The sequence below is a fragment of the Solanum dulcamara genome, chromosome 12, assembly GCF_947179165.1.
Source record: "Solanum dulcamara chromosome 12, daSolDulc1.2, whole genome shotgun sequence".
NCBI lineage: Eukaryota > Viridiplantae > Streptophyta > Magnoliopsida > Solanales > Solanaceae > Solanum > Solanum dulcamara.
The window spans coordinates 63,649,265-63,675,510 of NC_077248.1; the positions used below are offsets into that span (position 1 = coordinate 63,649,265).

General features: G+C 34.8%; 5 protein-coding genes across 7 annotated transcripts; 2 read left to right on the plus strand and 3 right to left on the minus strand.

Annotated features, from left to right (window-relative positions):
* Nucleotides 1-458: 458 nt before the first annotated feature.
* Nucleotides 459-1,088, minus strand: LOC129877162 (histone H3.2). The gene has a single exon (XM_055952648.1). The coding sequence runs from the start codon at nt 1,016-1,018 to the stop codon at nt 608-610; it is 411 nt and encodes a 136-aa protein (XP_055808623.1). The 5' UTR covers nt 1,019-1,088; the 3' UTR covers nt 459-607.
* A 1,582-nt stretch (nt 1,089-2,670) lies between these two features.
* Nucleotides 2,671-3,851, minus strand: LOC129877494 (dirigent protein 22-like). Its single transcript, XM_055953003.1, has 2 exons — nt 3,548-3,851; nt 2,671-2,959 (listed from the first exon to the last, which is right to left on the minus strand). The coding sequence occupies exons 1-2, from the start codon at nt 3,836-3,838 to the stop codon at nt 2,678-2,680; spliced, it is 573 nt and encodes a 190-aa protein (XP_055808978.1). The 5' UTR covers nt 3,839-3,851; the 3' UTR covers nt 2,671-2,677.
* Nucleotides 3,852-4,844: 993 nt separating this feature from the next.
* Nucleotides 4,845-13,974, plus strand: LOC129877756 (OPA3-like protein). The gene is made up of 4 exons (XM_055953283.1): nt 4,845-5,208; nt 8,975-9,109; nt 12,889-12,975; nt 13,634-13,974. The coding sequence occupies exons 1-4, from the start codon at nt 5,080-5,082 to the stop codon at nt 13,790-13,792; spliced, it is 510 nt and encodes a 169-aa protein (XP_055809258.1). The 5' UTR covers nt 4,845-5,079; the 3' UTR covers nt 13,793-13,974.
* A 2,260-nt stretch (nt 13,975-16,234) lies between these two features.
* Nucleotides 16,235-20,421, plus strand: LOC129876309 (transcription factor VOZ1-like). 3 transcript variants are annotated; one of them, XM_055951718.1, is made up of 5 exons: nt 16,235-16,462; nt 16,986-17,247; nt 17,621-17,758; nt 18,830-19,346; nt 19,450-20,421. In XM_055951718.1, the coding sequence occupies exons 2-5, from the start codon at nt 17,020-17,022 to the stop codon at nt 19,998-20,000; spliced, it is 1,434 nt and encodes a 477-aa protein (XP_055807693.1). In that variant the 5' UTR covers nt 16,235-16,462; nt 16,986-17,019; the 3' UTR covers nt 20,001-20,421. The 3 variants fall into 3 exon arrangements, with proteins under 3 accessions (XP_055807693.1, XP_055807694.1, XP_055807695.1); XM_055951719.1 differs by lacking the exon at nt 16,235-16,462 and adding an exon at nt 16,594-16,703; XM_055951720.1 differs by lacking the exon at nt 16,235-16,462 and adding an exon at nt 16,674-16,751.
* A 1,050-nt stretch (nt 20,422-21,471) lies between these two features.
* LOC129877509 (transcription elongation factor 1 homolog) lies at nt 21,472-24,821 on the minus strand. Its single transcript, XM_055953022.1, has 6 exons — nt 24,706-24,821; nt 24,568-24,615; nt 22,942-23,065; nt 22,450-22,520; nt 22,007-22,028; nt 21,472-21,808 (listed from the first exon to the last, which is right to left on the minus strand). Exons 3-6 carry the CDS (start codon nt 23,052-23,054, stop codon nt 21,739-21,741), a joined length of 276 nt encoding a protein of 91 aa, XP_055808997.1. The 5' UTR covers nt 23,055-23,065; nt 24,568-24,615; nt 24,706-24,821; the 3' UTR covers nt 21,472-21,738.
* Between the last annotated feature and the right edge of the window lie 1,425 nt (nt 24,822-26,246).

Below are 26,246 nucleotides of genomic sequence, written 5' to 3' on the forward strand. Positions count from 1 at the left end.
AACATATTTACTCACTACTCAGTGCAATATTTCAATTTCATCTTGCAAATTTTTTTGAATTGTAACTAGTTATTTAGGAGACTTACAGGTTTCTCAATGAATGAAAAAGATCAATCCTCACAAAGTAGATGAACTCCTTTTGTCCACAACCAAGATATCCTTTAGAAATGCACATCATTTCACAAACCTTAGCAGACATCTAATATGCTAAGAAGCTAATTATGAATAATTACACTATTCATAAGCATTAGAGTTAAGAAGAAGGCACACTAACAGGCCGGCAAGCTAATTAGCACCTCTTATGGGTGAACACAACCCAATATTTATTTCTAAACAAACACAGCAAGATGACATTGCAAATACTTAGATATCACCTCTTAATAAATAGAAGACAAATGATAATCAAATCTAAGAAAGAGAGAACTACACCTCCCACACACATAGAAAGAGAGATTCAATTGAACGAAATGATACTGATATTTCATTGAAAAAGACTTCATACATATTCAGAATCGAGAAAATTCTGAATCAACACATTTTCAAAACCCAGTAAAACGCACCAACTATATACCCAAAATCCACTACTACCACAACCAGAAAATCCATTTTAAGCTCTCTCACCCCTAATCCTCCTAGCAAGCTGAATATCTTTCGGCATAATAGTAACCCTCTTAGCATGAATCGCACAAAGGTTGGTATCCTCGAACAATCCAACAAGATACGCTTCAGCTGCCTCCTGTAGCGCGGCTACAGCAGAGCTCTGGAAACGAAGATCGGTCTTGAAATCCTGAGCAATCTCACGAACCAAACGCTGGAACGGAAGCTTTCGAATGAGGAGTTCAGTCGATTTCTGATACTTTCGGATTTCTCTGAGCGCCACAGTACCTGGCCTGAATCTGTGTGGCTTCTTCACTCCTCCAGTAGCTGGAGCAGATTTCCTGGCAGCTTTTGTTGCCAATTGCTTCCTTGGAGCTTTGCCTCCAGTTGATTTACGAGCAGTTTGCTTTGTACGAGCCATTGAAAATTTCGGGTTTTCAAAGAATTTAGGATTTAGAGTTTAAGCTTTGAAGATTTTGTTGTGAAATTATTGAGAATAATGGGAGAGTATTTATAGAGGAGATTTTTGAAAATTTCGGCGGGAGGGAGGATTAATCGTGGCCGTTGATTTTGTTTGAAAATCAAGTGACGCGGATCGATGACGTGGAAGAATAAGGAGGTGATTCTGACCGTTGGTTTTGAAAGAGTTTAATTGTGAATTAACGGTTCTGATTGATTTGAAAGAGGTGTGAGATGCGGATCGATGACGTGGAAGGTATTGTGCTTCTTTGTGATTAGAGGCGTCGATAGTGATTTGATCGAACGGTTCAGATTGATTTAAGAAGGGATTTATGGATCGATGACGTGGACAAATTGAACATAAGCAATTCTTTCTGTTTTGTTTTTTCTAAAAAGTAATAATGTTTGGTTAATACGTTTTTCTTTTCTTTTTTGGTTAGTTTTACAACTATGAAAAATTGATTTTGATTAATTTTTAAAGTGAATTTTTTTCTCACATATTTCTTTCAAGTAAAACGAATGTTCAAACCACTCACCATAATTTCATACACCACTCACTATAATCACGTCATTCTTAATAATAATTATTATCTTTGACAATTATTACAATCAACAGTTGTCATCACTAGTCATTTTTTACAATCATTTTACCAAACAATCATTAATCATCATCGACAATTACTGTCATCAATCATCACTATATATAAATTGTTAATCACATCTATAAATTATTACTACCACCATTAACCATCACTATATATCATCCACCACAGTTATCAATTGTCACCACTAACTACCACCATCGTTAGCCACTACTATCAATCAGCATTAGCTACTACAAATAAGTAGTTAAAATCGTTAACCCAACTACTTACTCATCCCAATTCATCAATTGAGGTATGATTTAGCCATTAATGGCTTCATATCGTTTCCACCCACAAAATTCATCGATCATACGATTCAAACTTCGTTATACGTCATAAAATTACTAACTTTAGTAGCTAGATTTCCATGATAAAAATCTTACTTTGGGTTGTTTGGTGAAGTTGTAGTCCCCTTTTTCTCTCAAAATATCCATAAAATGTTGCGAAAATAAGTGAATTTCTTCCCCTACTCTCCCTCTCAAAGTACCTTTAAATTTATATCCGACGAAAATTTGATCTTACGCCTATGTTGCGACCACCAAGCCAAATTTGGATTATTTTTTTCCCAGTCTTATGGTTGTGTGATGCATAAGTTACGGTGCAGTCTTAAGATATTTTTATTTTGTCCGTTTTGAGTAGATTTCTCAAGTCATCCTATCACATTACCAAGTTTCATATCATATTGTACGTCTATTAACATACTAGCTACTCCATCAACCTCAAATAAGTTATGAATTAGTTATAAAATGTACTGAGCATTACAAATAAGTCCACTCATGATAAGACGATCGTCCAAAATTATATAAGCAAACACTTTTAGATATCCAACCGACATAAAACATAACAAAAACATTGTACTTTATTGTTTTGTTACTACACACATTATTACATTATTTCCATCACTTCAAGTCAATGTACCACAAGTACATGAGCAATTACCAAAACAAACTAAACAAAGAGGGAGGAAATTAAGGAGTTCAATAATGTAAAACCACAACATGACATTCAATTATTACATCACGAGTAGTGGCATTGTACCAATAGGTTCTCGCCGTGAGAGTACCTCGTGCTAGTCGGAAAACACCGGAGCCACCAACCACTGGCAACTCACGATATTCGCGAGACACCCTGTTGTGTCCGAGGATACTGAGTGTGCTACCGTTGTACTTACCTTGGGTGAACACAAAGTTGAAAGTCATAAGTAGTTCCCTATCTTCAAATGAGGTGAAACCATATATCCCTTGAGCTCGACCAATTATCTGTTAAAAATATAATTGAGTAAAATAAAAATGTTTTATGATAATTTAAATATTTAATAAGATAATCACAAACGACAATATGATATCAGAATAGGTAAATATTTTGGTTTAAATCTCACTATCATTCATTATAATAATATTTATGTGTTTGACTATTAAAAACGAATCAATCCGCATGTGGGCACGTTACATTGCCAAGTAAGGAAAAATGTTCAAATTTACCCTTATTTGGCCTTCCCTTTCACAATTGTCTACCTTGACTCTGGTATTTACCACAGTAAAGTCACGCAAATAAATAAAAGATTCAAAATTTACTCCAAACTATCAAATTAATTTATTTTACCCTTGTACGATAATTCAAAGTATGCCCCTAAACAACTGAAAGAGTTCAAATATACTTCTATACAACTGATTTTTTTGGATATATCCTCACATGCTAAGTGACTTGACCAAATTTTTCATGGTAAAAAATCATTAAACGAAGGAACATATTTGAGATGAAAAATAACATTAAAGCTCCTATGAGCTAAAAGGTAAACGTAATAACTTTAACTTGTAAATAAGATGGTCACAAACTTCAACATTTACCTCGGAATTGATATTTGGTCCAATAGTCATTGGATTGTCCATCATCCTCACTAAACCAAAAGATGTGGGAGACAAAGAGGTAATATTGGCCTGTGCTATCTGAATTGCTGATGGATTCTTTCCACTCACAATGTCATGAAAATAAAAGTGAAATTTGGTCATTTTTTCCTTTGCATATGATAACTTCTTGAACCATTTTTCAACTTCTTTTGGGCTTAAATTGTCCCCAAGAGTTGAAGGCAAATTAGTAATTGCAATTAACAAGCAAATCAAGAACAAAAACTTCTTCATATTTTTCCCTTCTCTCTTCTCTTGTTTACATTCATATGAAACTAGCTATTTATGTATATATATTTGCACACATAGAAGTTTAAGTTAACTTGGGAAAAAAATGTGAAATTTGAGTTGACCTTGGGAAACTCATAAACAGCTAAGTATTGACCAAATAAAAAATGTGAATCTTAAGAACCATTAATCAACTTGACTTTCATATAATATGCAGCTAGAAACGCTCCAAAATGCTTCTTATTGTGAGTTTGTGACCATGCCCCGAATGGGCGGGTTAATAATATGCATATGTATTGACCAATTCTCATGTTCTAACTTTAAATTTTTCGGAGTTCGAACGTCTGAAGTTGAGTACTAGCTAAGAAATTTCAAATGAAAGTCTAAAAGTTCAAACTTTTGAAGATTGACTTGTTCAATCCTCAACTTTAGACCCGATAAATTGAAGTTAGAAACTTCAGGCTTAGGATCTCAAGTTTAATTCTAAAGTAGCTAAATTTTAAATAACACATAAATTTTGATTATGTCTTAATTATTGATACTTCAAACTGCTATTTCTGCAATAATTACCCACATTTCTTAGAAAGAAAAATGTCGCAACACAACAAACATAGAGCCCGTTTGGATTGGCTTTAAGTTGGTCAAAATCAACTTAAAGCCCCTTTTCAGCTTTTGGACGTGTTTGCCTAATGCTAACTTTAAGCCAGAAAGTTCTTAAAGTCAGTCAAAAATGAAAAGTTAAGATTCCTAACTTTTTTTTTCTAAATGCTTAAAGTCATTTTCTTTGACCATGAAAATTACTTTTGTATCCCTTATATTTTAACTAAATCCAAACTACACTTTTTATTCTTTTAACCCTAAAATTCACATAATTTTCCTCATTTAAGCACTTTTATCCAAACACTCAACTGATTATTTATAAAAATAACTTTCAGCACTTTAAAGTTCTAAAAACACTTCATATATAAAAGTTATTTTTTTTAAATCCATCCAAACGGGCTCTTAGTCAATACTATTTCCCAATTGGATCATCCAAAGCACCATTTCTTTCTTTTTCGAATTTCCAGAGTTAACATTGGGCACACGCAGCAATTAGCTTATTCCTCAAGAAAATGTATCTACCGGACTGGTCAAATTCCGGGGATCAAGCAAGAACAACAATATATAAATATAAATACAAAATTCCCAGATCAAGTAATTTAATTTTTGTGTTAAAATTAAGGTAGAATGCAAAAAAATCCAAAGTGATGGTCCTTCCATTATTGAAGTTAGGAACACTTGCTTTGAAAACTTTGAGCAAACCCGTTGCTGCTCGGCTCAAGAAAGAAGCTGGGTTGCATCCAAAATTCCGAAATTTCATCATCAGCATTGCACAGGTAATAACCATGAAATACCCATTTTAAAAATATTATGTAGTAGTAGTTTGTGATACAAGTTCTTTTTTTTTTGTTTGTTTGGGTTAGTGACTGGAATAATTTAAGGGTTTATCAGAAACAATAGCTACATTTTATCTTTTTTTAGACCCTACTGTGTGGGGCTATAGTGGGTATGTTTGTTGTTGTTGTTGTTGGGTTGGTGACTGGATTGAGCCGAATGTTTATTGAAAACAATTTTTTTAACTCTTGAGGTAGGGGTAAGGTCCGCCTAGATTTTCTATTTTTTCTAAACCCCACTGTGAGTAACTAGACTGAGTATGTTTTTGTTGTTGTTGGGTTGGCGACTGGATTGAGTTAGCAGATGGTGTATCCGAAACAACCTCTCTACTTGTGAGGTAAGACTAAGGTCTCCTATATCCTATCTTTTCCAGAATCCACTGTGTGGAACTACACTGGATATGTTGTTGTTGGGTTGGTGACTGGATTGAGGATGTATTAGAAACAATCTCTCTAATAGAAATAAGGTGTGCTTACATTTCTACCTTTTCCCGACTGCACTGTGTGGGACTACACTTAGTATGTTATTGTTGTTGTTGTTGGGTTGGTAACCGGATTGAGTTGAGGGTCTATCTACCTGTGAGGTAGGAATTAGGCATGCTTACACTTCTATCTTTTTGAGACCGCAATGTGTGGGACTATACTGAGTATGTTGTTGTTGTTGTTGTTGGGTTGCTGACTGGATTGAAACGAGGGTGTATGGAAATAGTCCCTCTACCTGAGACGTAGGGGTAAGGTCAATCTACATTCTATATTTTTCGGACCCCACTGTGTGAGATTAAACTGGTATGCTGTTGTTGGGTTGGTGACTGAATTAATCAAATACATATAAATTTAAAACTAGTTGGGGTTGATTATATGAATCCTTTTAGGATTAGTCTCATTTTTGGTCGAGTCCAAATAGGATGAGTTGGCTTGATGATTGTATATTGATTTGAATTTATTCTGTCATGATTCCTTTTCTTGAATACAAAAATAATATATCCAGTGTAATCTACAAGTGGGGTTTGGGGATAGTGGTGTGTATGTAGACCTTACCCCTACTTTGGGAAGGTAAAGAGTCTAATTTTGAAAGACCTTCGGCTCAAATAAAACTTCAAAGCGAATAATGAATATAATGAAGAACATAACAGAGCAATAGCAAATTGAATTTATTTTATTGTGATTCTTTTTTTGGAATATAATACTTAGTGTAATCTCACAAGTGGGGTTTGGAGAGGGTGGTGTGTACACAAACCTTACTCCTATATTGGGAAGGTAGAGAGTCTGTTATCGTAAGACCCTCGATTTAAATAAAGCAATTTAAAGCAAATAATGGAAAAAAATGAAGAACATACAATAGCAATAACAAATAATACGATAACCGAAGTAAAAGAAAACAATAGATGATAACTAAAAAAAAAATAAGATAATAGGAGAGTGATAATAAAGCAAAGGGGACAACAACACCATACCTAGTGAAATCCCACAAGTGGGGTCTAGGAAGGGTAGAATGTACGCAGATCTTATCACTACCTCGTGGAGGTAGAGAGACTGTTTCCGAAAGACAACTCAGATGTAGCAATTTCATATACCAAGACGAAATATAACAAGTCACAAGAAAACAATTCAAAGTCTACCAAAAGGAAGCCACAAGTACAACAAAATAGTGCAATAATTGAAACACAATGCAAGGATAGAGTATTGAAAACAATAATAAATAATGATGAATATCAAAAACAATAACTAAAGTAACACAACTAGTACAATGGCAAACACCAACCACCATAAGCAAGACAACACTACACTACCTACTAACCTTCTATCCTAATACACGTCCTCCACACCAGTGGCGAAATCAGAATTTTTAATAAGAGGGTTCAAAATCTAAAAAGGTAAGACACACGAACTAGTCAAAGGGGGTTCGGCATCTACTATTTATACATAAAAAAATAATTTAACCATGTATAAATAGTATAATTTTTCGCCGAAGGGGGTTCGGATAAACCCCCTGGATACATGCTGGGTCCGCCCCTACTCCACACCTCCTATCTAAGGTCATGTCCTTGGAAATTTGAAGTTGAGTCATATCCTATCTTATCACATCTCCCCAATACTTTTTCAGTCTACCTCTGCCTAGTCTCGTACCCGCTATAACCAACCTCTTGCACCTCCTCACTGGTGCATCCACACATCTCTTCTTCATCCAAACCATCTTAGTCTCGCTTCTCTCATCTTGTCCACCATGGAGACCACTCCCACCTTAATCCGAATATCCTCGTTTCTAATCTTATCGTTTTTAGTATGACCACACATCCACCTCAACATCCTCATCGCCTCAACATGCAAAGGGGACAACAAGTAATAATAAGAGATTGTTTGTTTTAGAAGAATTATGGATTTTTGCCGTTAAAATGGTGAGAAATTATAGATTGTAGATTTTTCTAACTTGATATTCAATTATTTGTAGAAGAACTGTTGTGGGCTCACCTTTTCTTGGTTGGTTTCGGGTTTTTTAAGTCAAGAGATTGTAGGTTTTAGAAGAGCTAAAAACGTAGGAGAATCATGGTGTTTTTTGTTTATGGTGAGGACTTATAACTTCTTGTTTCCTTCCAATGTGCCATTCAATTATTTGAAGAAGAATTGTTGGGGAACTTTACCACCTTTTGTTGGTTCTGATCCACATTTAGCTTTTCCAGGAAGTTGGATCATCTTAGAAGGCTTAATGTTTTAACACTTGGGAGATTTTCTTCCACAGGTCAACTAAGAGGAAAAATTTGTTCTCTGTCATTACAATCTCTCACTGTTTAGCTATGAGTTCAGTTGCATCATGGAAAGCTTTTTTTGTTTTCTTTTTGTTTTGAAGAGGGTATAAATTCTGCTGTTTTTGTATTTGATATTGCGATTAGTAGACGCTAGTGCTAGTTTAAAAGAGTGTCCAATTCAAAATTGTGGGGTGACTGCTTTTCGCTGGAGCCATACATTGAGTAATGGTCTTAAATTGATATGAACAGAATTGTGTCACTTTCTTGCTTCAAATGTTGGAAAGTCTCTTCTCAAGTATTTATTGTAGTATATACATATAAAATGCAATTAGTCACTGAAAGACTGCAAATCTTAATGCCATGCAAATTGCTCTGTTAGAAAGACTACCTGTTGCGTTTAACATATTCGTAATTGACTTCTACTAATTGTTCATACAAGAAAATGGAGAAAGAAAATGTGATCTAGACATTGGCAGGAACATATTAGCATATTGATGACAAACTACAGTGACTAGAAGATGCAATGGTTAGAACATCACAAACATGATGGTTATTTTTTGAAGAATGTTGTGTCCATTGATGCGTGTGGTATCTCCATTAAGGGACTCTATGTCTTATATGATTTTGTTGCATGCGTCTCACTTTTGTGGTTAATACTGGTTTGTATTATTATTCATGAGTTTATCTGAAATTTGTTGTCTAGGCAGTTCTTGCAAAATAGCAGTTCATTTCACGTGTTTCTGTTTCCTCTATGCTTCATGTGGTTATACATGTAGCACACTTGCATCCCTCTCTGAATAATTTCTAGATAGGCTTCAACACATTCCACGTAGTTCTTTTCAGATGTGAATACTCTAGTAGCCTTCATTCTTGCAAAGTTATTCTCCACTTTTGTTTTTACTTTGACTTGTTAAGAGTTTCTGCATATATATATCATCTTTCATTACATCTATTGCTGAATCCAGGCGAATCATCGAATGACAACAACCATGCAAAGAAGGATATATGGCCATGCAACTGATGTTGGAATACGACCTTTGAATGAAGAGAAAGCGGTTCAAGCAGCTGTTGATCTTCTGGGGGAAATTTTTGTTTTCTCGGTATTGTTTATTCTCCTACTTGATTTTCGCAATAATGTCTGCATAGTTAGCTATCCTGATTCTTATATATTACATATGTTAACTTTTGTGAAACCGCAGACAAGCTTTTTGCTAAGCAGTTGAATGATACAAATTTTACACATGTAAGACTTTATATGTTCTCCCTAGTTACCCCAAAAAGAAAAAAAGGAACAGATTATGCTCTCACTCAAATAAGGTACTCCCTCCATTTCAATATGTTTGTTTTAGTTTAACTTGGCACGAAGTTTAAGAAAACATTTTTTTTTTTGAATCTTGTGATCTTAAACTAAAGATGTGTGTAATGTACAAAATGCCTTTTGAATCTTGTAGTCTCAAATATGTCATCTATGTAGGATGTTGAGTATAAAAAATTACCAAATATAAGAAGTGACAATGTTATTTAAATAGACTAAGTAAAGCAAGACAAACAAATTGAAACGGAGGGAGTAGAATTTATGATTTTCAGACTAGCATTCAGTTGAAATATGTTTTTTTGATAGTCCTCTTAAGGCTCGAAATTTATGATCAAAGTAACATTTATCAGCCACTATAAGTGCGAGAATAGCCTAGTCCAACTAAACAATTTACTCCTTCTCTGGAAAATTCCAACAACAACGTACCCAGTGTAATCTCACAAGTGGGGTCTTGGGAGGGTGGGTGTACGCAGACCAGTGTAGTCAAAGGCGCGCTTTAAGTGCGCTTAAGCCCTGAAGCGAGGCTCAAAACGTGTTGAGCGCTTCGCCTCGCTTTATGTGCGCTTAAGTGTCGTCAGCAAGGTTCTAAGGCAAACTTTTCCTTGCCAATGAGCCTCTTCTAAAGAAGTGATACTAAACAATTGATGTTTCACTTTATCATAGTTTTTTTTCCAATTTCTTTGGTCATATATTTGTCATTCATGTTTATAATCATTAGTCTTGGACTAAACATATATATTTGTATTTTTTTTGTCCCTTTGCGCCTTTTTTCATTAAAGCCCATGCTTTATTTGCACTTTGCGCTTAAAGCCCCAACAAACCTTAGAGCTTTTTTGCGCTTTTCGCCTTTGATACACTGACGCAGACTTTACCCCTACCTTTGTGGGGTAAAGAGGTTGTCTCCAATAAACCCTCGGCTCAAGAACATCGTTTTTCAAAAACTTATGAAAAAAATGCAAGAGTAAAAAAGCTATGATGAAAATACAAAGGCTTATAATTCTCATCTTCCATTGATGTGTGTGCATTGCCTAGACCAATATGACTTCTAAATTTTTCTCTGTACAACTCGCTTAAAAATTATCCTACCAAAAAGCCGGCTATTAGTAGTACAGAAGGCACAAAGAGCCAAGAGAGAAGTACCACCTTGTTTAGGAAATTCTCATATCTCAATATTCATAGCAAAGCTTTGTGCATGTGCACAATATCTGATCTTGATAATTAAAGAATTATTGCTTTGGGTGATTTGCTTCAAAGAAATTAAAGTCTCAGCTACCTGTCATGTCAAATTGGCAATACAGTTTTGAAGGCCAGAGTTGTCTACTCTATTTCATGCATGTGCTGATTTTTTTTGGTAACTAACTGATTATATTAATCACCAAGTGAAACATTACAAATCTATAGCCAATCAACACAACTGACTATCTTCCAAATTGGATAAGAATCTAAAATCCTACCAGTTAACTAAAGCAGCGGGAAACTTAAAACATGAGCTGGTGGACATAATCCCTGATGCTCCTAGGGCCTCTCACATTGCACACGAAAGCTACATTTGCAGCAATGCTGTACCACTCTTGGTTCTTCTCTTCAAACTTCTTTTGGTTACGTTCAATCCAAATAGCATACACATCTTCAGTATACATTAAATAGCTGGGCTGTTTGAGTCTTCCCTCTAGAGCTCTTGATGACCCACTGGAGATGCTGAATCCAGTTTGCATTAATAAAAAGTGGTCTTCTTATCCAGTGTAATAGTTGGTCCAGATTTGCAGAGGGTATTCACAGTGAAGAAATAAATGATCTCTAGTCTCATTTTTTTTCTTTTTTTTTGCATAGTACACATAAAGGAATCACTTGTAGCCCCCAGTTTGCTAGCCTGTCAGTACTGAGCATTTTCCCTTGTAGTTGCAGCCAAAGAGTGAACTGAGCTTTAGGTCTAGCTGCATTACAAAACATCATATTTTCCATGGGACCCGAGGTCTATCTCCAAGTAGTTGAAGGTATATCTGCCTAATGATACTCTTGAGTAATTGTTGGATTGATCTGCATTTGCTGAATTGTAGTTCGAGCTTTTAGTATCTTTCTCACCATCCAAGATGCTTGTTGGGGAATGGGAGCAGAGAATATGGTGTTGTTCTTTATATAAAATATATGAATCCATTTTATCCACAACTTATCTTGCTTTTGTGCTAAATCCCAGCATGTCTTAGCAATTGCTGCTTTGTTCCACATGTGAATGCTAATGAGATTTTGGCCTCCTGCTGATTTTGGCAAACATACTCTATCCCAAGCTACCAAAGATTTTTTTGTGATTGTATTTGTTCCGGACCACACATAAGATCTACAATAAGAGTATTGCCTTCAGCACCTTGGAAGGGATAACAAACAATTGAGCCCAGTATGCTTGTACTCCAAACAGTACTGATTGAGCCAATTGAACACTTCCAGCATGCGACAACTTCTTCGCTGTCCACGAGGAAATTTTTTCCAGAATTTTCTCTATTTGGGGTATCCATTGGACCAGAGACAGCTTCTTACTTGACAAGGGAATACCCAAGTACTCTAAAAATGTGCCGATGTTTAGAATCTCTAAATTGCTTTCTTGCAACATAATTTTCTCATAGATAAAGCTAAAGGGCTTTTGACGGAGAAATCCTTTAATTCCAAGCTAGCATCTGTAATAAACATTTGAAACTACATTAAAATCTGATAATGTAGTAGCCAAATACGTGTCAGTGGAGGAAGATAAGAGAAGGTGGGAAGTTTTTAGGGTTGGTTTTGGGTGTTTTTGAAGTGTTAACAGTTCAATAAATGATTTGATTCATCTACTTGCTTGCCCAAAAATATTTGTTTAATGACCGCACTAAGTTCTTGAAAAGAAAAAGCTCCAAGTCTTGACAAATTTTATCTTGTACTTTCTGTACTTGCTGGCACAGTAAGAGTTGGCGCAAACATGCGAGGTAAGAATGCACACAATAGACCTACTTTGGCTCGGCCCTTTTTGGACCCTGCACATAGTGGGAGTTTAGTGCGCCATGATGCCCTTCAGTGCTTGCTGCCACTAAAGCAGATACTCTATTGTCTCACAATTTCTTAATTGGATGGTCAAGCAGTTTCTAAATTCTTTGGAACTAATATGTTAATGGAAGATAATGCAATGGAAAAGTTATTAGTCCAGTAGGTAGCTGGCTGATGCTGCTATTTTGAAAATCCTAAAGTTTCTTGTTAACACTGTGGTAGAGTAATCAGGTTTAATCTAATGTTGATGCATGTTGCATCAGGCATCCGATTAAACGAATGCTTGGTCACTGGAACATACAGATTATCTTATGCCATGACACACTTTCTGTATGTCATTTTCAGTATAATAACAAGCCATTAACACTTTTTTTTGTCTTGAATTTATTTCTGTTCTGTGGCATCCACACATACACACAATCAATGTCTATGTCTTGAATATCTTGAGACTTGTGGTCAACTTTAACCCTTGAAACATGACTTGTCGTTGCCATCTGCTGCCTGTGCATCTTCTAATTAATGTTTGTGCTACTTTTCCAATGTGCTGAATAGGTCGCAGGTGCTATTGTTGTATTTGAGGTGCAGAGGAATTCTCGGGCAGAGGCTAAGAAGGAGGAACTTCGTAGGCAAGAAATGGAGGTAGTCCTATCATATTCTTCTTATTTTCTTCTTGGCAAACTCTTAAGTGTGCTTTATCTATTATCTAATCTTCAAGCTTGACTGCTTTATCTTCATCTGAAAGTGTTTTAACACTGTCCTCTTGATGTTTCTCTTAAATATGTATGTTATCATCTCTCTTTGAAGTTTTTCCTTTTATATTCTATCTAAATCTGATTGCCTTGGATGACGACATGCATTAGCCTGTTGATTTGCCTCTCCACATTTAAGTGGCAGGGTATTTTTGCACCACTAACCACTAGTAATGTCAATATTACGTGCCTTGGTCTGTTAATCTAACTCCTCCAACTCTTCGTGGTGCCAATATGTATCATTTTCCACCTGCACTGTTGCATACAATTCAAAGTCAATCTCAGAGAGATACACCATCTATTAGAGTAGTACATGTTATTTTATTTTATTGCTTCTGGTACAAGATATCAGCATGGGGTTCCTAATTCAAAAGATTTTCTTCCTTTGTTCCTTTTGCTTTTTTATATCTGATGATCTGTTGAATTATGTTCGTGTTACGTCCCACCTAAGTGCAAACTTAGAAGGTTCTTTATTTTGTATAAGAACCTGAACCTTTCTTCCTAGACATGTGTTCAAGTTATATCTTAGTTCAACGGTTGTATTTCAGAAATTGAGGCAACGAGATGAAGCATTGGAAAAAGAGATAAAGGGCCTTAAAAGCAAAATTCAAGAGCTGGAACAGCTAGCTAGGGGAAAGGGACTTCCTGGTATGTTCAATTTCAGACTTACTCATATTGAAGAAGGCAAGTCAGCAACAGCAGCATGATCTGTTTGCTCATTTTTGTCTACATAGGAATCATTCTTTCTTTTCATTCTTTTGATCCAAGTCCTATTTGGCTATTTTTAGGAAACCTCGGCCTAAGCTTCTAACTGCTCACTGTAAATAAAGTTGAATCTTGAATTAGCCATTGTTATGAAAAAATTTGAATGCTAAATTTGGTGAAAGTAGCCTAAATTTTGCTGTGCCACCTTCGTTTCGTGCCATGTTCTACTGAGTTTACATTCATCCACCCAACCAGATAGAAAAGTTGATGTCTGTGACGACATACGCTTAAGAAACTTATCTTCAACCAGCATCTGATGTTGATGCTAGTGAAAAGTATGTCTAGATGCCCCCTTATCTGCAGATATCAGTGTAGACCAAGCATTTGACTATCATGGAATCTTGAAGATGATAGTGGGGGTGTACCCTTTATGCCTTCCTTGCCTTGTTCTCTCTCTTTTTGTTATTCACACACCACAAAAGGCCTTTCTGCTGAATGGATCTGGATGCTGCTCATAAAGGGCTGAAAAAGGGCCAATCTCTCATTACCACATCATCAGAAAGAGTCCTATTCTGCACTTTGGTTCTTGATGAGAAGTGTCAATGGGAATCATTTTTTCTTTTTTTGTCTTTTTGTCTATCGGAAACAACCTCTGCTTACACACTACCCTCCTCAGATCACACTCGTGGGATACATCGGGTATGTTGTTGTTTTTTTGACTTAGTGTGTTTGCAGCTCTTCAAGATTGCCTTGGAAACAAGTTGCAAACTTATTACATTACTTATAGTAGTAATAAAATAAGGTTGTGTCAAGGGACAAGGAATCTGTCCAACTTAATAATAGGCATTTTACTAGTTTGACTGTCAAAGGCATTACTTTTGTTTATCCAAAAGAGTTTTTAAAAAAATTATCCGATGTTTACACTATATCGCATGATACTGATAATAATATCAGCAAACGAAAGTTTTCATGTGCTTTCAGATATGTTGAGCTCCACATATTCTTGTACAATCAAAGTGTGATAGTTAAGAGATAACTTGAGGTTACAAATATGTATTAGTTTATCATTGTTAAGTGATTGGAAATGCATAAAAAACGTATTATTTATTTATTGATTTGATTTAAACATGGATGATCGTTAGTATTATGTTTTTCCAGAGAGATTGTTATTTGTTTTAAGAAGGAAATTGATATTCCCACAACATGATTGAGAATCTCATTGTGAAATTGTAGTCCTCAAACTTTCATATTGGGAACAAGATTCTAATTTTGTCCTTATTCTTACACAATGCAACTGTATTCCACCCACTAATTGTTGGATTGATTTAGTATTTTTAGTTTAAATTTTATATTTATATTAAATTATTTAATAAATATATGTATATATAAAAAGTAAAAATTTAATTACTAATTGCTTTACTAAAATTTAAAATTTATAAAATTCAAATTCTCACTTCATCTGGATCTCCACTTGGCCCAGTCCCTTTGGCGGTAATTAACATTATTCTTATAAAAATAGTTATTTAATGTTATTTTTATATAATTTTTAAATATATAACTTTAATTTCCCTTTTACATTCTTCTAGAGGAGCAGAGAGAAAAATAAAATGTCAAAAATGACCCATTGATTTTTCGTCCTTTGATTAAAATTTTGAATTTTGAAAATAGAAAAAATAATTTGTAGAGAGTGCTTTGCTTTCTACTTGATGTAAATCAAATTAATTTCATAAGGCAAACCTATTTGCACAACGACTTTTAAGGCGTAATTATTTTTATTTTTTTATATTGTTATTCGATATAAGTAAATCATAAGAAAATTAAAGTGAATTCTAGACGAAATTACTATTTTTTTTTCATTCGTAACCACTTCTTGTTTAGACATACTTATTGAGGTTTACTCTTGACAAATCAAACATCTAAAGTTCAACACTGACAATCCAAGCTTCATGGTTCAGATACAAATACCAAAAATTTAGTCTTGACAAATCAAATTAAGCAAAACTTCGCAGATAAGCAACGTGCTAAACTTTAAGCAAAACTCTAATACACAAATCGTATTGCAACTTCAATGGCATATACCAAAGTTATTTCTAAAATGACTAAACTTACAAAAATGTAAAAATTCAACAGTTTTAAATGAAAACTCCCAAAAATCAACTTACTAATATAAATTTAAATTAGTCGAGTCGGTTAACATCCATACGAACTCACTAATAAAAAAAAGGAAGGATTAATATAGGTTGTGGTATAGTGGTAACCTTTATCAGAGACCTCAAGTTCAAGTCTTGGACATGATGAAAATCGTGTTGAGAGCGTCATCTCTAAATAAGTCTTGCAATGGGCGATTCAAATTTAATCAAAAATTTAATGTGGACTTCAAACACCAGTGGCAAACATACATATATGCACCCCTGCCTCATGCTTTTGCCGCGTAGACATGAAATGTCATCAAAATTGCTTTTTTTACCCTTTCTTTAGGTATTGATAGGAACCACAAACCAGTCTTGTTCTACTCCTCTATAAGCTCAAAATTCCAAGAAATTTACGAAGCAAAATCCCAATTCTTCTCTATATAGAAGGATCATCGAGCAGCATTCTCACTCTTTCTCTCTATCTTCACTTGGATTTGTTCGGTTTGTTCTTTATCTCCACCGACGTACCGCCAACTAGTGGTACAACCCCTTTTAGTTTTGTTCCTTTTTTTTTGATTACTTTTTGTTTGGAATGTGATTCACTGATTTTGGCAACTTGGGTGTCTTTTTTTCTCATTTTTATTCATAAATTCCAGTAGAATCTGATGCTCCAATTTGCTTTTGATTCCGAAATTAAGGGATTTCAAGTTGTTGTTTCCAGCTAGAGATAGTGCAGCTTTCTTGGGGTTTTAGTAAGATCGAGTTTTGAGGTTTTACTTGGGTAATCTTTCGTTACTGATTTGCGTTTCTTTGGGATTTGTTTATGATGGTGGGTTGAGCTTGGATTTGATAAGAAATTAGTGTTTGAATTTTAGTACTGTATTAGATTATGACTTGGGTTTTGTGGGTTTTTTTTCTTCTTGTTGTTTGAGGTGTTGGGTTTCTAACAGATAATCTGTACTGGTATTTGTTTTTTACATATGGTTAGGTGTTGTGCTGGGTATGTATAAAAACAAAATTGGGATGTTTAGAGCTAAGTACATTTACTTGTTGGTTTTTACAGGTGAGGAGTTAAGGGTATTGTTCTGTTTGATTGGATGAGGAAGGTTTCGAAGAGGGGTGCATGTAAGTCTGCATCACACCAGCTCTTCAAGGACAGGGCAAAGAACCGTGTCGATGATCTGCAGGGTGTTTTAACTAATCTACAATCTGCAAGGAAGGAAAGCCGAACTTATGATGTTGGATTGCTTGAAGAGCAAGTCCACCAGATGTTGCGTGAATGGAAATCTGAGCTTAATGAGCCATCCCCGGCTTCTTCTTTGCAGGCAAGAACAAACATTTACGTCCCTTTTAGGTCCGAGTGCACTAAGAGGTTTTATCTTTTGTACCTGTCCATGGTGGGTGCATTGCAAAGGGAAAAAAAGCACGTTGGTGTGTCTTCTTATATGGAAGCTTGTGTGTTTAATGGTGTTGTGTCTTGAAGCATGCTTGAGCACATACATATAGAAAGTTTAAGCATATAGCGAGTGCAGATCAGTTTCACTATGTTAGTCAAGAGACAGTATTTATGAATATTGTAGGCTGTGTGAATTTATGTTTCCTATATCCTTTGTGTTGGTTTTGTTTATTGAAAGTAATATTGTTATGCTGGCGTAGAGGTATACAATTATGTGTTTTACATTATGGCTTCCTTTGCAGGGAGGAAGCCGTGTTTCATCATCAGCAGATATCTATAGACTGCTATTGGGTGAGGAAGAAGATGATGCCACCAGTGCATTAGCCGCACCTAAGCCTGAGCCTGATGCTCAAAAAGTTAGTGTTACTGGTTTTCAAGAGGTATGCATTTTACTAGAAATTTCATCTTCTGCAATTGTTGGACTCTTCTGATTGGTATAATCTTGTGACAGAGTGATCTTTCTGTAGATTAGTTTGAGTATGACTGGATTGACGTTTGATATTTGGACCTGGTAATTACAAGGAGGTTGCTGCTTCTCCTTGGGAAACCTTTCACAATTGATAAACTTTTATATCTTAAATCAATGGGAAGATTATTTCTAGCCCGCATTGATCAATATCAATTAGAATAGCAGTCGTATAGGTTCCTTGGTTCTTGGATGCTTCTCCAGATTGTTATATTCCCATAGAATCATTTTTGGTTTGTAAACTAATACCCCCTTTTATTCCAATTTACTTAAACCTATTTTTCCAATATGGAAAGTTTTCTTTCTTCAAGAATCCAAAAGCTGGTGATGGTTAATGTTGACACGACAATTTAGTAAATTGCCCAACTTTTGATACGAATTCAACTGCTCCATTTCAACTTTAAATGACACTTTTTCTATGTTATGATGTCCTAAGTTTGTCGACACACTTCTGCTAATAATGTTATTTATAATCTTTCAACTAATCAAATTTTAGCTTCATCGTAATGGCTTCTCTATCAGCTAGCTATTACATTAGTATTTTCTTCCACCACTACTAATGCTTGGAGGACATCTTTTAATGTTCGATCAAACGACATGAAACAAAACTGAGTGTGTCATTTAAATTAATCTAAAATGAGTGTGATGTACTCTTTGGCCTTTTGGGAGAAGTGATGGTCTAATTTGGTTTGAAGTTCATGTCTGTCATGGCTGCTATCTTGCTTGAAGTTCTCTTACTTAATGCTTTAGTCGGCCCAATCTTTTGTGATCTTTTTCCTTAACCATTATCCTACAGCATGTTTCTCATTTATGTAAATAGCATCCTGACCCTTCTCTTCATATAGTTCTTGTATATATCCTTTGTTGGTTGATTTCTAACTTGTGAAGATTAGGCTTCTTGTAATCTTTTGTTTTTCAGCTGGTTTAGCATGCCCGTTAAAGTGATCAATTAATTTTTACCTGTTAAGCAATTTGTTTGCTGTAGGGTTTCAATGTGACTCAGGTGCTGCAGGAGCAAGGTTTCCAGTTGGTTGATCAATGCAAAGGCTTGCCTTTAATGGTTAATAATGCAGGAGTTAACAATCTTGGCATTGCAACACAATTGGATTACCATTCTTTTGATTTGCATCAAGAATACGACCAGCAGTACTTACCTGGATTTGATGCTTTAAATCTTTGCCTAGAGGATGCTATGCCTCCTATTCATATTAGTCCTCCACCCTCTGCTTTCCTGGGGCCGAAATGTGCACTTTGGGATTGTCCTCGACCTGCGATGGGGTCAGACTGGTGTCAGAAGTCGCAAGACTACTGCAGTGACTATCATGCTTCTCTTGCCCCTAATGAAGGCTATCCTGGGAGGCCTCCAGTTGTTCGGCCAATGGGTATTGGCTTAAAGGATAATCTGCTTTTTCAAGCTCTCAGTGCAAAAGCACATGGAAAAGATGTTGGTGTTCCTGAGTGTGAGGGTGCTGCCACGGCAAAGTCCCCTTGGAATGCACCCGGTGAGAGTTCTGTGGCATATCTGTATTTCTGATTGCTGCGATTTTGTGTTTTTAGTTTTACTTATAAAATCTGATATCCACTGGTTTGTTTATGCCTCTGCAGAGCTATTTGATCTTAAAGTTGTTGAAGGTGAAATAATTAGGGAATGGCTTTTCTTTGATAAGCCTCGAAGAGCATTTGAAAGTGGAAACAGGAAGCAGAGGTCATTGCCAGATTATAATGGACGGGGTTGGCACGAGTCAAGGAAGCAAATGATGAATGAATTTGGAGGGCTGAAGAGATCCTACTACATGGATCCACAACCGATGAAAAATCTAGAATGGCATCTTTACGAGTATGAAATCAATAAGTATGATGCATGTGCCTTGTACAGATTGGAACTGAAACTTGTTGATGGGAAAAAGATCCCTAAAGGAAAGATAACCAACGTATCAGTTGCTGATCTGCAAAAGCAAATGGGAAGACTTACTGCTGAATTTCCTTTGGACATCAAGCGAACTGTGAAGGGCAGAGCGAAGGCCAATATGAAGAATGTGGGAAACATTCATGCAGCTCCGGTTCCAATTGTTCCAACTATTGAAGGATTTGATTATGGGAATGGCGATCCTTATGACTATCTTGTAGACGATCTGGATGGCTACTTCATAACGTAGTTATATACATTTGATGATTCTCTTTTCAAAAGAGGCTTTTCGCCTTTGTATTATACGCCAGTTTCGTCTTAAAGACTCGAACATCCGGTGGTAGAACTGTTACCCTGGTCCGTTTATTTATCAGCTGGGGTCAACCGGATGCCTCCCTTTTCTGTGGGCTCATGGTCAATGCTTCTTTGTCATGTGAGACGCGGTCCCATACTCCCATCTAACTGTGGAGCACATTTAACTACTTGGTTATGAAAACCCTATTTACTTGTTCTCAATTTACATACTTCAGAGCCAAGCTGACACTAAATGTATTTATGTTGTAGTGTCCAATTTGGTGACCCAAATGTAATGGTCATTTTCTTTAACATCTGCTTTTTTATGTGTAATGGGGTTCCATTGTTATGATTTAATAGCTTCTTTGTAATATTTACCTTAACTGTGTTCAGGTAGGCCTACACTCCAAATGGAAAGATATGCTCCTTTCAACATTGCCAACTCTAATAAGCCTTGGTGTGTAGAGTTATGTGATAAGTGGGAGGTAACAAGTACTCTTGTGAAATAATAATCAATTGGTCTAGATACTTCCACCTATTATGTGTTGACCTTACCTTAATGACAAGGTCGGAACGATTTGTCAGAAAGTTGGTTGCCTTATCATGAATTAAGTCTGGTGGTTTCGATATCCCGTAGAATATGCTTTGATATTAGTCACAACTCGAATTCATTAGTAATTCTATCCCTTCCGGACCAAAAGTGAGGAAAAGTTGAGCAATTTTGAATGGAAAGGTATGCTCCTTTTAACATTACTCTAATAAGCATGGAATAACAGCATGCTAGGTGATTTCATTTAATATATCTGTGTTGGTAAAGGGTAACAAATACTCGATAGAATAAAGGTATGAGCAAATAAATGGTCTGGATGCTTGCATCCATTTTAGGTTTAAGCTATGATGTGAATTATACACTTAACCCAAAATTTTATTTTAGGCACATCTTAATACTTCAATTCATCTTCATCGTATCATCTAAGCACCTCTAGAATTTATGTGTCACGTTAGCATCGAACGTCCACAAGACACAGGGAAAATAATTTAGAGTGTTTAATTGTCAATTGAGACCACGCTGAAATGTCTAAATATGCCCTCTTAAGGTTGAAATGCTTATTTGAACATATCTTCATGTATTATGCCTTTATTTAAAGTTCATCTTGAATGATTATTTGGTTGGCTTTATAACCATGTTTAGCATTACAAGAGTTTGATTTTTGTCTAATCTTTGGTCCTAGTATAAAAACTTTGGCAGTGCATCCAAGTGTATCCTCATTAGTCCTTTTGAAATTTAACAAAAACTAGACCATCCAACTTCAAGCTTCTAATGCTGATAAATGACTCAAAACTTTGATCATTGATTTCAAACTTTCAGATATGGTTTGATCAGTCACTATGGTGAAGGGCTTAACATGTACTTGACAGTAGGTAAATACGTCGTTAAGCCAATTTCATAGAAACGGTTATACTTGCACAAGCAAAATATAAACGAGATAGGTTCTGCATCTATTTCAAACTATTTAGACTTAGAAAGTATCTTAAATGGAGTTACTTATAAGACCCCATAGAGGCCTGGATAAGTTCAGGTTCTTCTGAAGCAGTGAGACAGAACTATTGCCAAAATTGAAGTCAAAGCTTGAGGCAGCTTTTAAATCATTTCTGGCTATTAAACAGTCTACATACAGTCCTGAAGCAGTTCATCAGGATCTATAAGACACATCTTCTTCATAGTTGTTGACTCGTTCACACTCGTCGATCCATTCACTATATCTGTGTGTTCTCAACAAGGATAGAGACATGAGAGATGCAGAGAAGAAAGATAGTTTACAGTAAATGTATGTTAATTTAGAATAAATATGTATACTTCTCAAAATAGTTCAACTATATGGTAGTGGGGGCTGTAACACACACAGCTGATATACTATATCCACCACTGAAGAAATCAATGGCAAGGTTAGGTGCACTTACATATCAATAGGCTCTGTTAGAGCTGCAAAGACAAAAATACAAAAAGAAAAATTCATTAGCAACTCAGTTATACTTATGCGAGCAAGTCCAAAATGAGACATTACAAGGGTGAAAAGACATGCAGACCAAGGAAAAAATCTTTCCCCAATACAAACTCCGCATGAGCAAATGCAATATGCAGTCTTATCTGATAGAAAGCAGATCCTTTAATCCACACTCTGTTAGGTAAACTAGAAAATACTCATCCATCGAAGACATCGATAAAGATCACTCTTCTAAGTTATTCTCATTTCCTCTGACTACTTTTTCATGGAAGTAGTAGGTCACAAGTTATGCATTATATTTTCCGTCCCAGTGGTTTAAATCATCTAATCAAATGTCATTACAAAACATAAGCATAGAGAAATTAATAGATACACAAGACGCCAAAAGTCTAGATATACCTGTAACAGTGGTGCTGAAGCTCTCTTGGCAGATCCTGCAATTTGCCTCGCCAATCAAGTTTTTCATATCACTAAATACCAGGAAAGACAAACTAGTCAGATGAATGAGTCAACACCAATTACAGGTTAAATTAACTGCTGATGAAGAATAAGGAGTAACGCATGTCTTCACTGATGAGTTGAATTATTAAACGCATCAAATGGATGCAACCAAACATTTCTATGTAAAACTAGCAGGCATGGAATGCATTTAGCATGGTGACAAAACTTATTCCTCTCCTTCCTTATGTCTATTGATTTTTGGCTGGATAAAGGAGGAGGGGGGAAATAGAAATTCACAAGGACCTTTCTAAAGGCACTGCAACTTGCCTGATTTAAGAGTTATCAGCAGCATCTAAAGTGGTGAGCAGATGGAGAGGGAAAAGCTCAATCTGTCCCATGCCTATGCAGAAAAAGGAGATTGGACATGAAAATGCTATAGAATTAACTTACATGCGACATTCCACACTTGTGCCATGGCTACAGAAAGGACAACTGAAAACAGTATCAAGTTTGTCCATCCTCTTCTTTGGAGGTGGCTTTGATTTTGATTTCCTCTTGCCCATAGCTCAAGTTACTGTAAAGTGCATTTAAAAACACAAGTCAGCTGCACGAGCATTAAAACTAACTATTAATAGGAAGTTTGAGTACTTAACTATTCTAAAACCCATCTTAATTAATTCCATTCTAATCAATTAAATCTGTGAGCTTAAAGTTACCAGTTTCAAAAAAAAAATTAAAACTATGAGCTTTTAAGTTACCGTAGCTCGTATTTCTCAAAAAAAAAAAAAAGTTACCATTGCTCATTGCACCAAGATAGCAGCAGAGAACAATTATGCACTAGACTGATACTAACATAGTGCCAAGGTTGCAAAGAATTAGTTATACTATATATCCATAGCGGTTTAACACAAGAAAACATGTCCATCTCTTATGTTTTCCCCGAAGGAAGCATGATGAGAGGTCCAGCTTAGAGTTATAATTGTATGCATAGTTTACTCTATATATTCTCTGAATGCAAGTTGAAAACTAGAGTAAACGAGACCTTGAAGAACATTCAGCTTTTGTTGGGAAAGAAATAAACATTCAGCTTTCGAAAATCCTACAGCAACAACATCAAAAAGAAGTGCAACAAAAGAGCCTCAAATTGTTGGATCCCCATTTTGAATCCTCGTTAGAATGTCCTTTAATTAAGTCATATACCAGAAAATAAGAACTTTTGGTAACCGAACCAAGATATAAAACTGCAAGCATGTGCAGAGAATTAATTATTATTTTTTATAGGAAAGCTTAGCGTAACAACAAGCTAGATGAACTGAAATTCAAAGCACCCAAGAAATAACAGATTTTTTCTGCAACATCAAGATGTGCTCTCTGAGCAACTTACAGCTGAAAATTGATCATTATACTTCATGAAAAAGAAATAAATCAACAGATTCTCCAAGACAGATTTATTACAGATGAAGAGTACTTTGTAATAACTTCAAAAGGCTAATCAAACATATCATTCAACCGATCCACCATTTAAAGGCCATGCGCACACCTCTAAATACACATATATTCAAATTTTATTCAAGTTTTCTAAATACATATAGTAAACAATTGATTTTAGAGAAAACTAAAATGTAACAGATTTCGAATCACCCAAAAAAATAACAGATTTCTCAACAACACCAACATGTACTCTCAGAGCAATTTACAGCTGATTTTTTTTTCTTTCTTTAAATTGGGGACAGGGGAAAGGGAAATAGGGGAGGGAATTACAAGGTGAGAATCGAACCCAAACCAACACAAAAAACAAAAGTTAAAACAAAAGTTCAAGTAGCCAACCAACTAAGATTCAACTTCATAAAACAGAAACGAATCAACAGATTTTCCAAGACATAGATTAATTATAGATAAAAGGGTACTTTGTATTGAAATCAAAAGGTTAATCAAACATATCAATCAACAGATCCAGATTTTCTATACACATATAATCAAAGATTATTTTTTTCAAATTAATCAATTATATGCAAATCGGGAGCAAAGGGGGCATTAAAATATCGTTTTCTTTAAAAATCGGAAGAGAAATCAAACCTGAAATCGATTGAACAGCAACAAAAATCAAAATCGCCTTTCAATAATCTGCAAAAACCAAAAATTGAATCTTTTTATAAAAAAATTTTCATAAAATAGAAATTCAAAAAAGGGGTTTTCAGAGAAAAAGGGAATCACCGTTTGTCAATTGGAAACCCTTGGAACCTCAAAGAAGCGAAAAAGCGGCCATTAATTTTATGGCGTTTGAAGGCCTTTTTATTGCAATGAGGAATGTATTTATACCTTGTCATTTTTTTGATAAAAGAAAGTGTATTACATAAATTAAACCAAAAGAAATGTACAAGGAGAAGTAATAGTTGAAAGCATAATAATTGGTTCATAAGAAATTTTTTATTGCAAATAACATACTCCCTTCATTCCAAATATAAGTGAATTTATGAGGCAATATATACCTATTAAAAAAAATATTCAAGGATATAATTTAAATCATATTTTTTATTATTGCTTTTTGTAAAATCATAAATATAATTTTGCAAGTTATGCGATTTATTTTCTATAAAATATAAAACTTCAATAAATAAAATGTCAAATATGAAAAAAGTTTCAAACATTTATCTTGAACTTTGAACAATTTAATTATTTTGAATAATAAAAAGTACTTCAAAAATTTACTTAATATGAAATGACCGAAAGAAGTATGATTTAGCGTATGAATTCTAAGAAAAAGTAACAGCTTATAGAGAGTCAGAAGTAAGCATAGTAAAAGACGGTACGTTCTTGGAAAGTGAAAAGTTTTGCCGTGAATGATTGACCAATTATAAATAAATCTTACTCATGCTCTATTATGATATCAGATATGTTATATACGATGAATTATAATCAAGATGATGAAAGGTTATTTCCAAAATTCTTATTAGTTTTTACTCACCATAATATAATATAAGATACATTGAGGGACAATTTAGCTATCCCTAAATTATGTGGCAATATAAGAAGACCAAAGATTGTATTCATAATTTAAATTGAAATTAAAAGAAAAAATAATTATTAATGTTGGAAGTTATTGAGGAAGAGCTGTAGATCTTCTTTTAATGATTGTCAATAAAACTTTATTAGAACTTCTATAGATTATTAATTCGATTTTTGAAATTTTTAGCAATAACAATATAAATGACATCTTTATTTAATTTTACATGTCATTATAATTGTAATAATATACGTATACAATTTTTGATTTATTGCATTAAAGGTTGTAAATATATATATATATATATATATATATATATAAAGCTAAATATAGAAAAAGTGATGTGACACCTTTCTATGGTCACCATTTCTATTTATCTTTTTTCTCAATTTTTAATTTTTTTTATTCAATTCTTAACATAATAATCTACTAAATACCTCTAATGCATCTATTAACCTATAATTAAAGAGGTTAATGGAAAGTTTAACATAAAGAATATCTTTATTGTTGCACTAGAAAATGAATAGTTATAATGGTTGTCTAGAACTTATTGTAATCAATCAATTTAAAAAGTATAAAAAAATAGGTAATAGAGCATATAATCTGAATCATTGCAAGAAAAGTTTTACTACCTCTAGTGTCACGACCCAACCCGTAGGCCGTGACTAGTGCCCGAACTGAACACTTGTGTACACACATATTATCTATAATCAATCCGTAACTAAACATGCTATGGAAATTATACGGATGA